The sequence below is a fragment of the Danio rerio genome, chromosome 7 (assembly GCF_049306965.1).
Source record: "Danio rerio strain Tuebingen ecotype United States chromosome 7, GRCz12tu, whole genome shotgun sequence".
In the NCBI taxonomy this organism is placed as follows: Eukaryota; Metazoa; Chordata; class Actinopteri; order Cypriniformes; family Danionidae; genus Danio; species Danio rerio.
In genome coordinates this window covers 23,711,531-23,730,438 of record NC_133182.1, presented here as the reverse complement: position 1 = coordinate 23,730,438, position 18,908 = coordinate 23,711,531, and the positions used below count along the sequence as shown (strand labels likewise).

General features: G+C 34.4%; 1 protein-coding gene across 3 annotated transcripts; it reads left to right on the top strand.

Annotated features, from left to right (window-relative positions):
- Positions 1-623: 623 nt before the first annotated feature.
- Positions 624-18,908, top strand: zgc:92429. 3 transcript variants are annotated; one of them, XR_012382376.1, is made up of 12 exons: positions 624-888; positions 2,380-2,429; positions 2,638-2,694; positions 6,400-6,557; positions 7,369-7,472; positions 8,489-8,541; positions 12,069-12,139; positions 15,051-15,153; positions 15,267-15,386; positions 15,488-15,550; positions 18,068-18,672; positions 18,765-18,908. XR_012382376.1 is itself a non-coding variant. In NM_001003457.1 (11 exon segments), coding segments are annotated over 11 exon segments (1,164 nt in total). In that variant the 5' UTR covers positions 654-824; the 3' UTR covers positions 18,389-18,830.

Genomic DNA, 18,908 nt, shown 5'->3' with positions numbered 1-18,908 from the left:
AATTTTCCCCTGAAGCAGGCACACGCATATCAATTACTTGTCCATCCCTTTATGACCACATCTTATATTGGCTACAACCTTTCTCTTTTTTCCCCACTAAACTCAAATGCCTTCACTGATGCCAATAAAGCACCTTTGGGACATGGTGGAATGGGAGATTTGGATCATGGATGTACAGCCGACAAATCTGCAGCTGAGTTCACTCCATGATGCAACTATGCCAGTATCAACCAAAATCTCAAAACAATGTTTTCAGCGTCTTATTGGTGAATCAGATCTAAAGGTAAATTGGGGTCTAACCTACCTGTACGACGAGGTGTGCCAAAAAAAGTGACAGGTTAGTACATACTGTATACTGATTTATTAGCCATTAATCAACTGATAAAGTAGCAAAATAGCACACAACCCTTCTTTTGAATTAGCTTGAAAACACTTTTTTTTTTTTTACTCAGTTGTTTGTAGTTTAGTGAGATTTTCCATATTCATTTTTGCCTCCCCCCCTCTCTGTGGACCCCAGGAATGTCACACTCTCTCCGACGGACCCCAACAGCTGTAAGGAGCGACAGAGAGATAGAAAGCACATGGCACTGGCTATTTTTAGAGCTCATTCAGACTAGAATATCCCTTCTCTTTCCATGGCTGTGGCTGTTCCTTCTGGATCTCTCCTTGGCTGAAAGTTCTGGAAAATCTTCACAGCAGCAGGACAAGTTCATAAAGACCCCAGACCAATACAGGACAGCGCATTTCAACAACAACAACAACAGCAACAAAAAAGAGATAAAGTCCAGTGATTAAAAGTCAACTGGAATATTAAACAGGGCAACATGGCTCTACTATGTTACAACAGAGGCTGCGGGGATCGATTTGATGCAGACAAAAACACTGATGGTAATATTTCTGCTTTATTTTTATGGTTTGTGTGTGTATATATAGTAAAAATGGGTGGTTACGATTTTTTTTTCAATTGAAGGAAACGTATTTCAAATGTTCATGTGAAGGTCGTGGTCACCTGCATGTTACAAATAACCAACAACTTTTGAGAAATCTGAAGTGTTTCATCATTTTCTTTACTAGGCCTGTGAGACTGCTGATTCATTTACTGAATTATGTAGAGCAGTTGTCAAATGAATGAGATCTGCTAGTGTTGGAGACCCTGGAGGCTGATTAAATCATGACAGGATTGTCATTTTTAAACTATCACTTCAAAGGTGCAGTAGGTGATTATCTTCAGAAACATTTTTTTGTTGTGCTGGTTAAAAGTTTCTTCACATTCCAATAGTAATGATTAGTGTCAGACGGAGTCTGCTGTCATCTTAAGATGCGCGTTTAATTTCAGGAGGCATGGCTTTAGACTGCAGGGGAGGGGGACTGTGTTTTCAAAGTTATTATGCTAACAGTTAGCATTTGGGTAGATCACCTACTGCACCTTTAAAGTGGTTTCAAATCTGGAAGAATTTCTAGTTTGTATAAAAACAAAAAGGAATATAATTTGAAGAATGTTGGAAACCGGTTGCCTTTGACATCCATTGTTGGAAAAAGAAAGGATTAGCGTTAGTGGTTAATTTTGTGGGGTAATACTGTCGCTTCACATCAAGAAGGTCACTTGTTTGAGCCTTGGCTAGGTCAGTTGGTACTTCTGTGTGGGGTTTGCATGTTCTCCCCGTGTTCATTAGTGCTCCGGTTTCCCACACAATCCAAAGATATGCACTATAAGAGAATTGGATAAACTAAATTGTCTGTAGTGTATGTGTGTGAAGTATGAGCATTTTTCCAGTGATGGGTTGCAGCTGTAAGGGCATCCGCTGTGTAAAACATATGCTAGATAAGTGGGCGGTTCATTCTGCTGTGGTAACCCCTAATTAATAAATGGACTAAGCTAAAAAGAAAATGAATTAATGAATACTTTTCCAATGCGGTTAATTTTAAAGGTTAGTTTTTTAAATGGTTATTTTACCAACATTTAAAAAAATCTCTTGCATTCATCAGAAAAAAAATAGTTTGGAACAAGCCGAGGGTGAGTAAATGACAGCTTTCTTTTTGGGGTGAACTATGACTTTAAATTGGCTTTCATTTTGCAATAAGACAGCCTCCTGCTATGTACAACAATATCTTTTTGTGTTTTATTTACACTGACAGGGGAAAAAAGTGAATCCACAGAGTCTCTAGCACATTTGGAAGTGTTCTAATCAAAAGTTGCTTACATAAAAGGCTCATCTGCCAACTGTTTTTGCCAGGCATGTGATTGAACGTGAATGTTGTTTATGCCAGCAAGCAAGGCTTCAATCCTGTTGAGTCGTGTTCATGAAAAAATAATAAGGATGGACTGCAGCCTAGATAAACGTCTCCTGCTAACATATTTCTCTCTCTTACCGCCTAAAGATGCCTGTCGGTTTCACCCAGGAGTGCCAATCTTCCACGACGCCTTAAAGGTGAGCTCAAAATGCATTTTTTTTTTCTGGGTCTTTATTTGGACTCAGCGTTCAGACCGCCGGCTGTTCACTTCTTGCGCTGTCGTAACTTGATAAGCACATTGTCTTGGTGTTTTTGTCCGCTTCTCAGGGAGTCTAATATTCATGTTTTTGTTTTGTTTTGTTCTGGGCTGTCTGATGTGGCTCTTTGTTTGGGTTTTCTCCTCAGGGCTGGTCGTGCTGTAAAAAGCGGACGACAGATTTCTCGGAGTTCCTGTCAATCAAGGTATGCTAATAATATGATAATCGTCATGCTGCTTTTCATACGATGCACATACTGTAGACTAGACGGAAATTACATCTCCGACACCCTCCAAATACTGAATGGTAAAACAGAATTGTAATACAACCCCCACCCTCGGCCGACACACACAGTTGAATATGTCTCATTTTGTTTTTTTTAATTATATCTATAATTTTACCACACACATTATATAGGCAATTTTTTAATTAATTGATTAATTTTTATTCAATATATCAGAATCACAGACAGGGATGGGCAGTATTTATGATACAAGTATTTAAAAAACATTTCAAATACAAAATAGTATTTTGTAATTTGTATTTGATTGGGTTGATGAAAATGGCTTAATAATTTGGATCAAAACACTTTAGTGTCTGGTATTTCTGTATTTTTTAAAAGACTGTAAAATACTTTGTAAGAAACCTATACATGATGTCTACAAATGTGGCCTCTGATTAGTGCTTTTTTTAGTTCTTATATTACCCTGGGTAATAGAATAAAAAACACCTAAAGATTGTGTACTAGTGTTCACTAAGAGGGTAAACTGAGTCACTTCCAGTTAAAGAAGAATTCAAAAAATCTTGCGAGAATGAGTAAACGGCACAAAAAATAGTAGTTTTGAAAGAATTACTGATGGAGATGCCGAAAAATAAAAAATAATAATAAGACAAATAACATTACAATAAGTCCAACATTGGTGACTCCTACAGGTTCCTACAGGTACGATCTGCAGGTTGTAAAGACTACAATTACAGAAAAATATGATTTATAGAAACAAGTAAAACTGAAGAATCATGTTTTTACAATAAGTATTAAAGATTTCATCATATTTAATATTGCAAAAAAATTGAATAACCTCTTCATATATCATCCTTTTAAAACATAAAACTGTTAAGTTATGGTGTCAACATTAATTGCCTAACAATGGATGGAAATACAAAAAAAAAAAAAGAGATACAGTACAATGTTCCAACTCATTATCTGCATTACATGGTTTCTATACTGATTAAAGAGATCATCTTCAAGACAACACTTTCTGTATGAAATTTGTACAAAGTTTATACTAAAATGAAAGAGAAACAAAAGCGTAAATCCAATCAAAAGTATTGATACCTCTTCATGTACAAGAGTAGAGGTGAATGAGTTGGCAGAGAAGCTGACATAAACTTGCTCAGAGAAACGCTGTTGTTATCATTGTTTACTTCCCTGACTCAGTTTGATGGTGAAGGATTGATTGAATAGGTCTATTGATGGAATAAATTTGATGCTCCCATGTAAAAGTATTTTGTAGTATTTGTAAAATACAGTATTGTTTTTTGATACATATGTGGCTGCTGTATTTTGAAGTTTATCTTGATACATGTAAAACTGTGGTATTTGGTATTTTATTTTATAATTCATTTCAATGTATTTTTTCCCTTCCCTGATCACAGGTCAGAATATAAATGTTCTTTAATGTGCTATTGTCTCACCTATTTTGCACTTTTTGTATTTATTTATGCATTGTTTGTATTGAAATCACTTTTGTAAACAGGACAACAAAATAAGACTCATGTTTGAGTTTATACACTTACCGGCCATTAGGTACACCTTTTACTATCGGGCTGGACTTCAGAATTGCCTTAATCCTTTGGGGCATAGATTCAACAAGGTACTGAAAATATTCCTCAGAGATTTTTGTCTATATTGACATGATAGCATCATAGAGTTGTTGCTGATTTGTCAGCTGCACACCCATAATGCAAATCTCCCGTTCCACCACATCCCAAAGGTACTCTATTGGATTGAGACTGGTGACTGTACAGGTCATTTGAGTACAGTGAACTCATTTTCATGTTTAAGAAACCAGTCTGAGATGATTGGCGCTTGTTTGCCAAGAATTTATCCCCTGCACCATTACACTACCACCATCAGCAGCCTGCACCTACCATCCGAATGTTGCAGCAGAAATCGAGACTCACCAGACCAGGCAATGTTTTTCCAATCTTCTATTGTGCTATTTTGGTGAGCCTGTGCAAATTGTAGCCTCAGTTTCTTGTTCCTAACTGACAGGAGTGGCACCTGGTGTGGTCTTCTGCTACTGTAGCCCATCTGCCTCAAGGTTCAACTTGTTGTGCGTTCAGAGATGCTCTTCTGCATACCTCTGTTGTTATGAGTGGTTATTTGAGTTACTCTTGCCTTTCTATCAGCTCGAAGCTGTCTGACCACTCTCCTCTGACCTCTGGCATCAACAAGGCATTTGCGCCCACAGAACTGCCGCTCACTGGATATTTTCTTTTTTTTTTGGACCATTATCTGTAAACCCTTGAGATGATTGTGTGTGAAAATCCCAGTAGATCAGCAGTTTCTGAAATACCCAGACCAGCTAGTCTGGCACCAACAACCATGCCACATTTAAAGTCACTAAAATCACCTTTCTTCCCCATTCTGATGCTCGGTTTGAACTACAGAAGATCGACTTGACCATCTCTACATGCCTAAATGCATTGAGTTGCTGCTATGTGATTGGCTGATTATAAATTTGTGTTAACGAGCAGTTGGACAGGTGTACCTAATAAAGTGGCTGGTGAGTGTATATAGTAGCCTATAAATTAACATTTTAGGACAGAATGAAATAACAGGTCTAAAATGCCCAGTAACACTACTTAATTTGCTCAGTTATATCATTTTAAATGCAAAGAGGACATTGTTTATTATGAAAATTTGACAAATACATAACAACCTGTTTTTACATTTGTCATGACAACTTGACTATCAAGGCATCGTAACTTAAATCTGTCATAAACACTATTATCATGAGACATTATAATCGTGTCATGAATATTTTTCTGAGCACATTTTCAATTGAAAAAAACTTTTTTATTTTATTATAATGTCTAAATAAATGTGTCAATTTTAAACAGCATCATTTATATTTAATGACTGTTTCAGCTTGTACCACTGATGTTGAGGTAAAACAAAATTAACGATGCTGTTATAAAGTTCATGACATGTTTACAATGACAATCATGTTTATGACATATTTATGACAAGTTTTATTGTCTTGATGATGTCAAGTTGTCATGACAAATACAAAAACAGGTTGTGATGTATTTATGTCAACTGTTCATAACAATGTCTTCTTTGCATTTAAAATGCCATAACTGCGAATGACACTTAATGACAGTTGTTATAAGCATACATAAAATCTCATTCACAATTATGGCATGTGTCATGTCATGTTAAAAAGGTGTAATGAGAGTCTTATGAACATACCGTCAAGTAAAATGTTACCAAATGCACTTATAAAATGAATTTACCTAATAATTTAGCGACACAGTTTCCTGGTGGAAAGAAAATGTTCAACATGCAAGATCCCACTGATGCATGTAAAATAAAATGTCAAAACTAATTTAAATACAAAAAAACAAAACAGTTAATTAATTTAACAGATGCTTTTACCAAATGACCAATTTATTTCAGCCAACATTATCAGTGCTGACAGTCAAAAGCAAGATCTACAAAAGCTAGAACAGATGTGTAAAAGGCAATAATGACAAATAATAAGCCATAATAATTGGACTAATCATGCACCGTGGAATGCTGTGGTCATTGAAAGCCATTCATAGAGTCTCAAACATGTAATTTATCTCCGTGGGTCTGATAATTATTTTCTGTGTTCGTCTGTTGATTGGCATGCCGTTTCAGGGCTGCACCCGCGGACGTCACAGTAATGAGAAGCCGGAAGAGCCTCTGCGGCCTGAGGTCACGTCTGAGAAAGGAGGCATGAAGCAGCACGGCACAGCAGAGGAGATCATCTACCAGGGGCCCAAATCTGCAGAGGCTCTGGAAAAAGAAAGACCTAGGTATACTGACTTTATTCTTTATGTATAAGCGGCTGCAGCCGTTTAATTCTTGTTGGCTTGAGACTACCGGTCTCATTTACTTGCATTCATTTTTAGACATTAAAAAAAGCTCGTTATGCTACTTGCAAACTGATAATTTCCTATTATATTATTCTACTTTGTCTGCATAGTCATGAACACATTTGTTTGTACAGCAAGTAGTTTCACCGTTTTCTGATGTTTATCATTCCTGTAGTAATTTTTCCTAGTAGTAACTGAATCAGAAGGAGAAATGAGCACACATCCGGATTGCAGTATAAGGTCAATAGACTACATACTTATATGCAGCTCGCATATAAGTATGTAGTATGTAATATTCATTAATTTTCCTTTGGCTTAGTCCCTTATATATCAGAGGTCGCCACAGCAGAATGAACTGCCAACTATTTTGGTATATGTTTAATGCAGCAGATGCCATTCCAGTTGCAACCCAGTACTGGGAAACACCCATTCACACAATACGACCAATTTAGTTCATCCAATTAACTTATAGCACATGTCTTTGGACTGTGGGGGAAACCGGAGCACCTGGAGGAAACCCACAAGTACATGGAGAGAACATGCAAACTCCACTCCAACTAGCCCAGCTGGGACTCAAACCAGTGACCTTCTTGCTGCGAGGTGACAGTGCTAACCACTGGCCCACCATGCCGCCACAATACCTGAATAATTCATTATTATTATTTTTTTTACTCTAAAATGGAAAAGCACTTATTCCTCTGGTCAATAAAAAGAGACAGTGACTTGTTTTGACTTCTGTTTTCCTCTTCAGCTCAGATGAGCCCAAGACAAAGCTGCAGGTGAAGATCTCTCCATCTCTGATTCAGATCATGGAGAAAATGGAGATCAGCGAGAGAGAGAAGAGAGAGAAGCTCGGTGAGCAAAGCTGCTGTTTCTGAACACTGACATGTAGCAAAAGCAGACTGATCCCAGTGCAGAGGCTCTTTAATCATTTAACCCAGATTATATATTGATCATTAAAAAAAGATTGGCCTCAATATTTCTGTGTAATGTCAATGGTTTATTTATATATTAATTGAGTATATGCATATAATAATAATATAATATAATATAATATAATATAATATAATATAATATATAATAATATATAATAATATAATATAATATAAAATAAAATAATAATGTATAATATAATATAATATAATATAATATAATATAATATAATATAATATAATATAATAATATAATATAATATAATATAATATAATATAATATAAAGTAAAACATAATTTAATATAGATAAACTTTAATCTGTTTTTATGTTGTTGTTTTTATCCGTTTAATTATTTTTATTATTTGTTTTTATTTTTCTTATACTTGTTTCTTTTATTCTTGTTTATGTAAAGCACTTTTGAATTGCCACTGTGTATGAAATGTGCTATAAAAATAAACTTGCCTTGCCTAAATATAGTATAATATATTATAATTCATATAATAAAACAATTATATAATAAAATTATTAATATTATTATTATCAGTAATATTATATAAACAAATATAATCTTTATTATTATTATTATTATTATTATACATTATATTACTGTATGCTTAGTTCTGTTTTCTTTTAGCTATATTATTATTTGCTTGAGTTACTGTGGTTTTGTTGACTCTTCTAGAGTAGTGTTTATGCAGCTGATGTTGATGTCAGCTCTTGACAGTAGCTGTAGATCTGATCCCCGCCTGTCCATAATCTGTCATGTCACAGAGCATCAAGGTTTGAGCTCTCACCGTCTCACCTGTTGCTGTAATACGACTGCGACACATTTGAGACATCAGCTGGCTTTCACGCTTTCTGTACATGTGTTCGGCTGACAATCTGTTGTTATTGTTTTCTCTTCCTCCTGTCACTCTCCTCTCTTTCTATCCCATAGAGAGTCAAGCTCTTGTGGTTGGGATTAAGTGCAAAAACACAGGATGCAGAAAGGTACAGTAAGTGCTCATGTAATATGAGAATCAGTGAAGCAAATTAGCTTGCTCAGAAAATGTACATATTATGCCATCTAGTGGTCATGAGGAGGGCAGCGCTTCAGGCACCGACATGCTTCAATTTAACCGAAATGGAATATTCGGTTATCGTTTACTCTCCCTTCACTTCTCACAAACCTCTTTGAGTTTCTTTTTTTTAGTTGAACACAAAATATGTTACAGTATGTTGAAAAACTCTGAAAACCTGTAACCATTGACTTCTGTAGTAGTAAAAGCATTGCACCGAAGTCAATAGTTACCTCTTACTGACATTCTTCAAAATATCTTGCTTTGGGAAACTCATAAAGGCTTGAAACCACTTGAGTACATTTAATTTTTTATTTTATTTGTTATTGAGTGCATTTTCATTTGTTTTGGTGAACTATTCATTTAATGCAAGTTACTAATCTGGTATCAGTTTTCTTTGGTCCTCACAACCAGTTTCAAAAGAACAGGAGGAGCAGAAGCTGATACTAGATCAGCATTTACACTAGTGTATTGCTTAATGGACACCAAGCAGGAGATGAGTGAGAATTAATGACTAAATATCCCTTACTGGGAATTGACCTTAATGGCTTCTGTTAAATCTTCGCTTCCCTGGGAAAAGATCATCTTTAATGGATTAGTTTCCTGAAATCCCAATGGATCATTGTGTTAATTACTCAGCAGACCTTTTTAGTCCAGGTGAGAACTAAAGCTTTATCAGCAGGTTCATGTGCCATTCACTGCTGAATTAATGACTTTTAGGTTTTTTACTCATGTACAGTAAGTGCTTGGCATATTTATTTTATTATATTTCAATAAAATGTCATTTTATGTATCATGATGGTGGAATGACATGCTTTGAAATAGACACAGACTGCATAAGGGGGATTGCAGTACAGTTTGCATCTCCAAGATAAATCCCTTAATTATTTTTCAAAATCTTTAATGAACGGTTTTGAATAGTAACAAAATTAATATCAAGTCTATATGTGTATATACTTTTGTCTTGAAAATAATAGTTCGAAGATTCTCACTATACGTAGTTTTGAATCACACATTTGACTTATTTTTGAATCGTATGTTCAGCTTTAGTTATCATGAAATATTTGAATTTATTAAATGGGACAGCCCCTTGAGATGAAGCATCTGATTTTCGAGGGCGCCCTTAAGAAGCACATAAATTCAACATATTAAAACAAACATACAGCTAAACAAAACAAGCAAATAAGCAGCACACTTCACCTGAAACACTTACCACAGTCTAAAGCCCAAGCAAACAAAAAGATATAATCAAAAGTACAAACAGTTTGATATACAAATAAATAATAAGCGTTTAAATTGGAACCAAAATTAATAACATTTACAGTACAAGTTGTTTCCAAAAAAGAAAATAAATTAGTCCTGAAAAGACTAAAAGTCTTAATTGACCTAAAAGAAGAAGACAGATTGTTCCAGTCAAAAGGAACTTTGTATTGAAAGGACCTACGGCCACTGTTTGTTGTAATCCTTGGAAACAAAAAAGTAATTCTGTCGCATATTTGGAAGAGAATATGTAGAGGTAAATTAAAAAAACTGCTTTAAATGAGAAGGGGAAACTAAAAAAAAACACACACATTTAAAATAGTGATACCAAGAGTGATAAAAAGAGAAATACCAATAATATTGTCTACGGAAACAAAGAGATTCATTCATGTAATATGCTATGATGGGTTCTATACAGTACATGACAAAAGTCTTGTCGTCGATCCCAGTTGTAAGAGCAGCAAATAATAACTTGACTTCTAGTTGATCATTTGGAAAAGTGGCAGAAGGTAGATTTTTCTGATGAACCATCTGTTGAACTGCATCCCAATCATCACAAATACTGCAGAAGACCTATTGGAACCAGCAAAGACTTATGATTCTCACAGAAAGTGGATGTTTGGTGAAGGAAAAATTATGATTTGGGGTTACATTTAGGGCATGCGAGATATCTGCAGAGTGGATGGCAACATCAACAGCCTGAGTCGTCAAGACATTTGTGCTGCTCATTATATTAAAAACCACAGGAGAGAGCAAATTCTTAAGCAGGATATAGCACTCCTTCCCATACTTCAGCCTCTACGTCAAAGATTCTGAAAGAAAAGAAGGTCAAGGTGCTCCAGGATTGGCCAGTCCAGACATTAAATATAAATCCAAAGAATCTTGATGAAGTCTGGGGGTCATGCAAGAACGCTTTCTTTGCCAATACAGAAGACTTAATTAATACGTTATTTGAGTCATTGCAGAGATGAATCAATGCAGTCCTCCAAGCTCATGAGAGTCATACACAAAATTCTTTTTTTTTTCACAAGACTTTTGTCAGGTAGTGTACAGACATCTTTAAACAAATCTAGATAAAGAGTTGAAGACAGTATTTAAAGGTTTTAAATTAATATCAGATGTATTGTTATAAATAATATCAGCATTATCAATAATAAGAAAAATAATTAAGAAGTCAATTTTTACTTACTTGAACTGAAAAACAATTAATAGAGCAATAAAGATAACATAAGCATTGATATAACTTTTTATTATAAAATTAATATGACATTTAAAGGAAAATTCAATATTGAGCCAAAGTAAGTCTATTTTTAAACTTTTTGTATATATACTCTAAGTTAAATATCTGCAAACGTCTGACTATTAATAGCAACTATTAAGAGTCAGACTAGTAATAGATGTATTCATCTATTGCAAATCTGGGTTCATAGGTAATTTAACCTGTATAATATGTTCATAGTACATCTATCTGTAAATATTACCCATTGTTTTTCTATAATTGCACTTTATAACTTATAACTATATCCTGCACTTGCAGCTATTGCACTCCTGCACTTGTACTGTTTAATGACAATCAAGTTGAATCTAATCTAATCTAATCTAATCTAATCTAATCTAAAGCATTCAGTTTACTGTAAGTTACACATTTGTTATATGCCATTCTAGTTTAAGCAAAATGATTGGAAAACAATTGGAAAAAGCTTGAAGTGTACCTGCAATTCTAGAATGAGTCAGAAGCGTAGACTCTGAAGTGGAATATAACAACATAATAGCTCCATCGTTCTGCTCAGTCATAGGGGTCATGACAAATTAAACTGAATTTTCATCTCCTGCATTAAAAGAGAATCAGTCTTGCTCATCAGTTTAATGTCTAGATGTTGCCTTCCTTTTGTCACAGTTAATGCCATTTCTTCTTTAGCCTTTGAAACTGACAAACACATACAGCTCTATTACAGATTCCTGCTCATTTATCTCTTCAGTAGTGTAGAAAAATGAGTGTGTTTTCAGGTGTGAAGGCAGTAAATGGATGACACAAAGCTTGTTCTGAGTCCAGGTGCATCAGCACTTTAAAGTTTAGCTTTTATAAATATGCTGAGTTATTGTGAGTGTGTAGATTGAGGTACATCTGTGTGTTGACTATGCATAGCTTTTCAAAACCGTTGATTGTGCGTGTGTGTGTGTGTGTGTGTGTTTGTGCAGTCTTATGAGGGTCCTGAGACCAATGCGGAGATCTGCATATATCATCCTGGAGCTCCTGTTTTCCATGAAGGGTAAGAAACCTCCTTACTTCTTTTTTAAAGGACTAGTAAAACAGTGTTTCTTGACCACGTTCCTAGAGGACAACCGGCTCTGCATGTTTTGGATGTCTCCTTTGTCAGTCACACCCACCACATGTGTTTCAGTCTCTGCTAATGAGCTGATGACCTGAATCAAGTGTGTGTTTGTTTTAAAGAGACATGGCAAATGTGCAGACTGGTGAATGTGGTTGAGAAACACAGTAGTAAAGACACTATTTGCACAGAAAGCTCTTTATCATTTACTCACTCCTTTTACTTTCTCATTGCTTTTACATTTACCATTTACTTACTCCTTGTCACACACCTGATTTGATTTTCTTTCTTCTGTTAAACACAAAAGAAGTTGTTTAGAAGAATGCTGAAAGCCGGTAACCATTGACCTTTGTAGTGTTTTTTTTTTTTTATGCCAATGGTTACCAGATGCCAGTTGATGCTGTGGATGTCTATAGTTACCGGTTTATTTTTTACAGGCAATATATCTTATTTAGTGTTGATCAGATAAAAGAATCGTATGCGGGTTTGGAACCACTTGAGGGTGGACTTATTACATGCCAACTTGTGGGTGAACTATCCCTTTAAGCTTAAAGTATAGAGTATAGTCTACTTTATATGCAAATTTCGTCTACAGATTAGTATGCACTTTTTTAAAACACTACTTAGTTTGTCTACAAGGTGTCATTACTGAACATAGTGTACTGTATGGTATAAAAGATAAGTTAAGGCTTGAAGTGCACTTAAGTCATATTTACACAGCTGATTTAGGGTGGTCTTAAACAAGGTCTCTGTCTGCTCGGAATTAAGTGTAAAGATGATATACTGCATTAAACCGTCTGAATAAATACACATTTTTGTGAATTTATGCTGCTTCGGGTTTGGTTTGTGTGCCATCTCTACTGTGTAAAAAGGCCTTTAGGTCTTTTTCATGCTTACTAGGCTATATTCACAGTGCTCGTGAAGTGAATTGTTGAAGTGCAGGCCAGAGATACAGTAAATATCCTCTTTGTTTGGTATTAAATGCTTCGAATGTGAGTTTGAATAGCATTTCCGTGACATTCATACAGTAGCTACACTGAAAGCTGCTATAAGTTTACCTCAGATATTGATGATGTAAAGCTGACATGGCGGGGTGAAGCAGGCATTAAGGCACATGAATTTTAAAAGATGGACCTGAATAAACACTTTTTAGTCTTTGCCAAAAAAAAAAAAAAAAAAAAAAAAAAAAAAAATATATATATATATATATATATATATATATATATATATATATATATATATATATATATATATATATATATATATATATATATATATATCGCCGTGTTCCTGTGGGTTTCCTCCGGGTGCTCCCCTACAGTCCAAAGACATGCGGTACAGGTTAATTGAATGAGCTAAATTGTCTGTAGTGTATGAGTCTGAGTGCAAGAATATATGGGTGTTTCCCAGTGTTGGGTTGCGGCTGGAAGGGCATCTGCTGCTTAAAACATATGCTGGATAAGTTGGCGTTTCATTCTGCTGTGGTGACTCCTGAATAATAAAGACACTAAGCTAAAAAGAAAATGAATGAATGAATTTAATGTCACACTGTATTTTAATGTACAATTAATGCTATTAACAAACCATTAACTAAGACTTTTAGCTCAATAAACTACTAATTAGCTGCTGCTTAGTAATATTAAGTAAGGTAGTAGTTGAGTTTAGGTTCAGGGTAGGATTAGGGATGTAAAATAAGATCATACTTTATAAGTGCTAATAAACTGTATCTAAAATCATAGGCATGTAATAAGTTAATAGTAAGTGGTGTGAATTGTTATCTAAACCTAAGTGTTAGCAAATTTAACTGAATGAAAATCATGACACAGAAAAACCCCTTTTTCTGTCAGCAATTAACTGCATATCTGTCAAAGAACTTCATTAACAATGATTATGATATGAATTTGCTAATCACACAATTTCATCTTGTCTTAATAGTCTTAGTCTGCAATAGTCAAAGTCCTTTTAAAGCAAGTCATTTTACTGGGCGGCTGTCTTTGAAACGCCTTTCAGGGCGTTTCATTTTTTTATGCTTGGGCATTCTGTCTGATTGGGGTCAAATCCTCAAAAACTTTTAGCCAAGCTTATATTACATTACATATTTGGAATCACCAATAAAATTAACAACTGTCTCATAAGTTTCAAATCTAAACGTTCAAATCAAACCAAATCTGCATATTCTTAGGGTGACCGAGCTAATGCACACTCAAAAGGTATGAAATAACGACACCAACATAATTTATGGCTGTTCTAAACATTATCATTCTCACCATGAATGCTTCATCAGATCGTGCTGTTCTTCTGAAGTAATTCACAACTTGATCTTGGTGATGAATGTCTTCCAAAAAATGAAAGCGACTCTTTGTTTACAAGTTTGTGGACGTTTGAATAGTTGCTGTCATGTGACATGCGTTTGACAGGATGGACTGTACCTTGAGTTTGTTTCATACAGATTACCTTAACTTTTATTATCAAGTGCACTTGGCTCGCTTAAAAGCACAGGTTTCAAGCTTTATTTGGATATATTTTTTATGTCTTTGAAGCAAGTATTTGCTGAGATTCCAGTATGTTTTTTGACGACCAAACTGTTGTAAAAAGCAAACGTCTGATCTGAGCATCCCCCGGAGAAACGTTAGTATTTCGATCGATGATTTGCTTCTTTACTAGTAGGCTGGGCTTTTTTCGCCATATTGACTGTTACAATTTTCCCTGTTGAGTGACATGTCTTATGTGTTTTATATAGTCTTTGTATTAGTCTAGTGTAAAAGTCTTGTAATAACCCCCAGTAGTAGTTTTTTTTTTTTTTTTTTTCCAATGAATGCATGTTAATTCTCATCTGCTGCTCACTTTTTAGATACAAATACTGGAACTGCTGCTGTATAAAAACCACCGACTTTAACGCCTTCCTGGACCAGAAGGGCTGTACATCTGGAAAGCATTGCTGGATCCCCAAACAGGTGCTCATGGACTTCACACTGTTGTTGTTTACGTGGGCACACATTGTATAATCAGCAAACGCCCCACTGGTCCTCTCTGAGAAATGTGCATGTTGTGTTTATTTGGTCTGTAGGATAAAAAGAAGGTGGCCTGTCGACATGATTGGCATCAGACTGGAAGCCAGGTTGTTGTCACGATCTACGCCAAAAACTGCAATCCAGATCATTCCTATGTGGAGGCCAACCGCACTGTGGTAAGTTCAAAACTTCGGATGTTCGATTTGCACATCAGCGTCCTGTCAGATTCTTCATGCAGTGCTCTGTGTCTGTTTTTGTGTTCTCCGTCAATCTGCAGTTAACCTGCCACATTCAGTTCGAAGGCGACAAAGTGTTCCATAAGGACATCCACTTATGGGGGGTAAGACTGCTGTGCATTCATCACTCCTTAGGATTTAGCAGTGACCAACAGTTGAGGTCAGAATTATTAGCCCCCCTGTATATTTTCCCCCAATTTTTGTTTAATGTAAGGAAGATTTTTTTTGAACGTAATAGTTTTATAACTAATTTCTAATAACTGATTTGTTTTATCTTTGACATGATGACCACAGAATATTTTACTATATATTTTTCAAGATACTATTTAGCTCAAACTGCAGTTTAAAGATGTAACTGCATTAATTAGGTTAACTAAAATAATAAGGCAAGTCATTGTACAATGATGGTATGTTCTGTAGACTGTTGAAAAAATATATATTGCTGAAGGAGGCTAATATTCACCTTAAAATGCTTTAAAAAAAAATAAAAACTGCTTTTATTCTAGCTGAAATAAAACAAATAAGACTTTCTCCAAAAGAAGAAATATTATCAGACCTACTGTGAAAATTCCCTGTCTCTGTTAAATATTATTTTGGAAACATTAGCAAAAAAATTATTACAGGAGGGCTAATAATATTAACTTCAACTGTAAAAATATTATAATAATTGCTTGTATTTGTTTGTTTGCTTTAAGTAGTTTTAGTTATTATTAAGTTAATGTTATTATAAATGTAAATTATTATTATTATTCAATGTTAATATCCATTTGTAATATTTTCAAATATCATTCATTTCAGTTGAAGATTGTCATTAAAAATTTTATTTTACTTACATTTGAATAATAATAATGCACAAATATAACAAGTACAGAAGTAAAAGATACATACAGTGACACACACTGTAAAAAATGTTGACTTAACTTTAAATTGTACAGCAAATTACTGCAGAGCTTTTTTGAGTTAACTCAACTTTCAACCCAAGTACTCCACTCAAATGTCCTGAAGCTGGTTGCCTTAAAATGTTGAGTCAACGTTTTGTTTAAAGTGGTTGCATAAAAGACTAGACAAATTACATAAAAAATCATTTCTAACACCATTTCAAATTTTTTGATTTGTTCGTATGTTTCGTATAATCGTATAATTGTTTTTAGAATTAAGTTTTGTTTGTTTCAATCAGCCATATTCATATTTATACTATTATTTAGTTTGTCATTAATATTTAGAATTGGCTTTTATGTTTAATTTTAATTATTTAATTATTTAGTTAATTTTCACTTAATATTTATTATTTGCTATTTTTTAATATTTAGAAATCCTTTTTTATTTAAGTTTTGCTCGTTTCAGTTATTCGTATTTAAACTATTATTTAGTTTTCATTATTATTTTGAACTGGCTTTTATTTTTAATTTTCACTTTATATTAACTACTTTTGTCTGTAATTATGTTCTAGTTTCATCTTTATTCTTATTTTATATTTATAAATGTTTTTATATTTAATATTTGTTTGTGTCAGTTAGCCATATTCATATTTAAACTATTATTTAGTTTGTAAATAATATTTAGAATTAGCTTTTATATTTAATTTTTACTTAATAGTTGCTACTTTTCTTTTTACTTATGTGCTAGTTTGATTTTTATTCTTGTTTTATATTTATAAATGTTCTATATTTAATTTTAGTTTGTTTCAGTTAGCCATATTCATATTTGTACTATAATTTAGTTTTCATTAATATTTAGAATTGGCTTTAATTTTTAATTTTCACTTGATATGTACTACTTTTGTTTGTAATTGTGTGCTAGTTTCATTTATTATTTTTTATATTAAATAACTTAATATTATTATACTTTTATTTAATATTTAAACTATTATTTTAGTTAGTTGCCAGGTGAATTCTACTCATTTCTGTTAGTTAATATTTAATCAGATTTTTTCAGGATACACAGTTATTTATTATCTTGAATTAGCTTTTGTTATTGTAAGCTCAAATTTTTTTCATTCATTTATTTTCTTTTCGGCTTATTCCCTTTATCAATCTGGGGTCACCACAGCGAAATGAACTGCCAACTTATCCAGCATATGTTTTAAGTAGCGGATGCCCATCCAGCTGCCACCTATTACTGGGAAACACCTATATATATTCATTCACACACATACACTAAGCACAATTTAGCTTACTCAATTCACCTTTAGCGCATGTCTTTGGACTGTTAGGGAAACCGGAGCACCCGGAGGAAACCCACACGAACATGGAGAGAACATGCAAACTCCATACAGAAATGCCAACTGACCCAGCTGAGGCTCGAACCAGCGACCTTCTTGCTGTGAGGCAAACGTGCTACCCACTACGCCACCATGCAGCCTAATATTTTTATTTTAGCCTAATATTTTTAAACAAAGACTCATTAGTGGTTTTTGTATTTTACCTTCTTTTTCACAGCCAATATTTCTAACTCTTGTTTATTTTATTTGAAGTTTTTCTCTTTTTTATCGTAACAAATCTCCATCAAATATTTTAATGTTCATTAACACGTATTTCAGTAGTTTTAGTTTAATCTAATGCTAACATATCGAAGGTATTCATATCAAACATTTACCAGAGTCAGCGTTCTCTTTCTCGCAGGTGATTGACGTAAAGAGCAGTTTGGTAAACATGGTGCCGTCTAAGGTTGAGGTGAGCATGAGGAAGGCTGATGCTGTAGCCTGGGGGAAACTGGAGGACCCCAAACACAAACCCGAGCCAGAGCTCACCGACAACATGAACAGCGCAGAGCAGGAGGAGGTCAAGCCCCAGTGGGACATTTCAGACGACGACATCAGCGAGTCTGACTGGGAGGACGATGAAGAGGAGGAGGAGAAGAAAAAAGAAGAAAAACAGAAGGAAGAGTCCGGGGATGGACCGCCTGAGCTAGAGCAGCCTGCTGATGTCAAACAAGAGAAATGAACATTTATACTGCAGTGTCATGTTTACAAGCACATAGGGGATATATACAAAGCAGTCAGGCATGTCAGGTTTTTTTTAAGCAAATTTTCTCACACAGTTGTATTTGTGAACATATTTTTGTGTTAAAAGTTGGAGAAGTCTTACAATACCTTTTCTTTTAATTTTGCAGTTTCATCAAGATTTTGAAAATAAATTCACTGTTAAGAAGTAGGAGTGAGAAATTTTTAAGTTCAAGATGTTTCATTTTTGAAAGAATTCTCGCACAGCAAGGCTGCATTTATTTAGTCAGTAAAGCAATAATATTGATTACAGCATGTACTGTCACATGAGACTTCAGAAATCACTGTAATGTGCTTTTCTTTGTAATTTGTTGCAGAAGAAACATTCAAGAAGCAGGATTATTTACTGGAACTGGACCGGAAATAAAAGTATTCAGGTTACACTTCACTATGTCTTTTTAGGTAATCGTGAAGATTATAGCTAAGATATTTACAATACATTTGATACATTGTTAATCTTT

What these genes read in the sequence shown, in the direction of transcription:
- zgc:92429 (XM_073906441.1), top strand. Translation starts at nt 2,253, where the DNA reads ATGTTGTTTATGCCAGCAAGCAAGGCTTCAATCCTGTTGAGTCGTGTT. An exon ending in CTGGAAAAAGAAAGACCTAG is followed by an intron (nt 6,558 to 7,368) that starts GTATACTGACTT and finishes TTTCCTCTTCAG; the next exon opens with CTCAGATGAGCCCAAGACAA. An exon ending in GCTCCTGTTTTCCATGAAGG is followed by an intron (nt 12,140 to 15,050) that starts GTAAGAAACCTC and finishes CTCACTTTTTAG; the next exon opens with ATACAAATACTGGAACTGCT.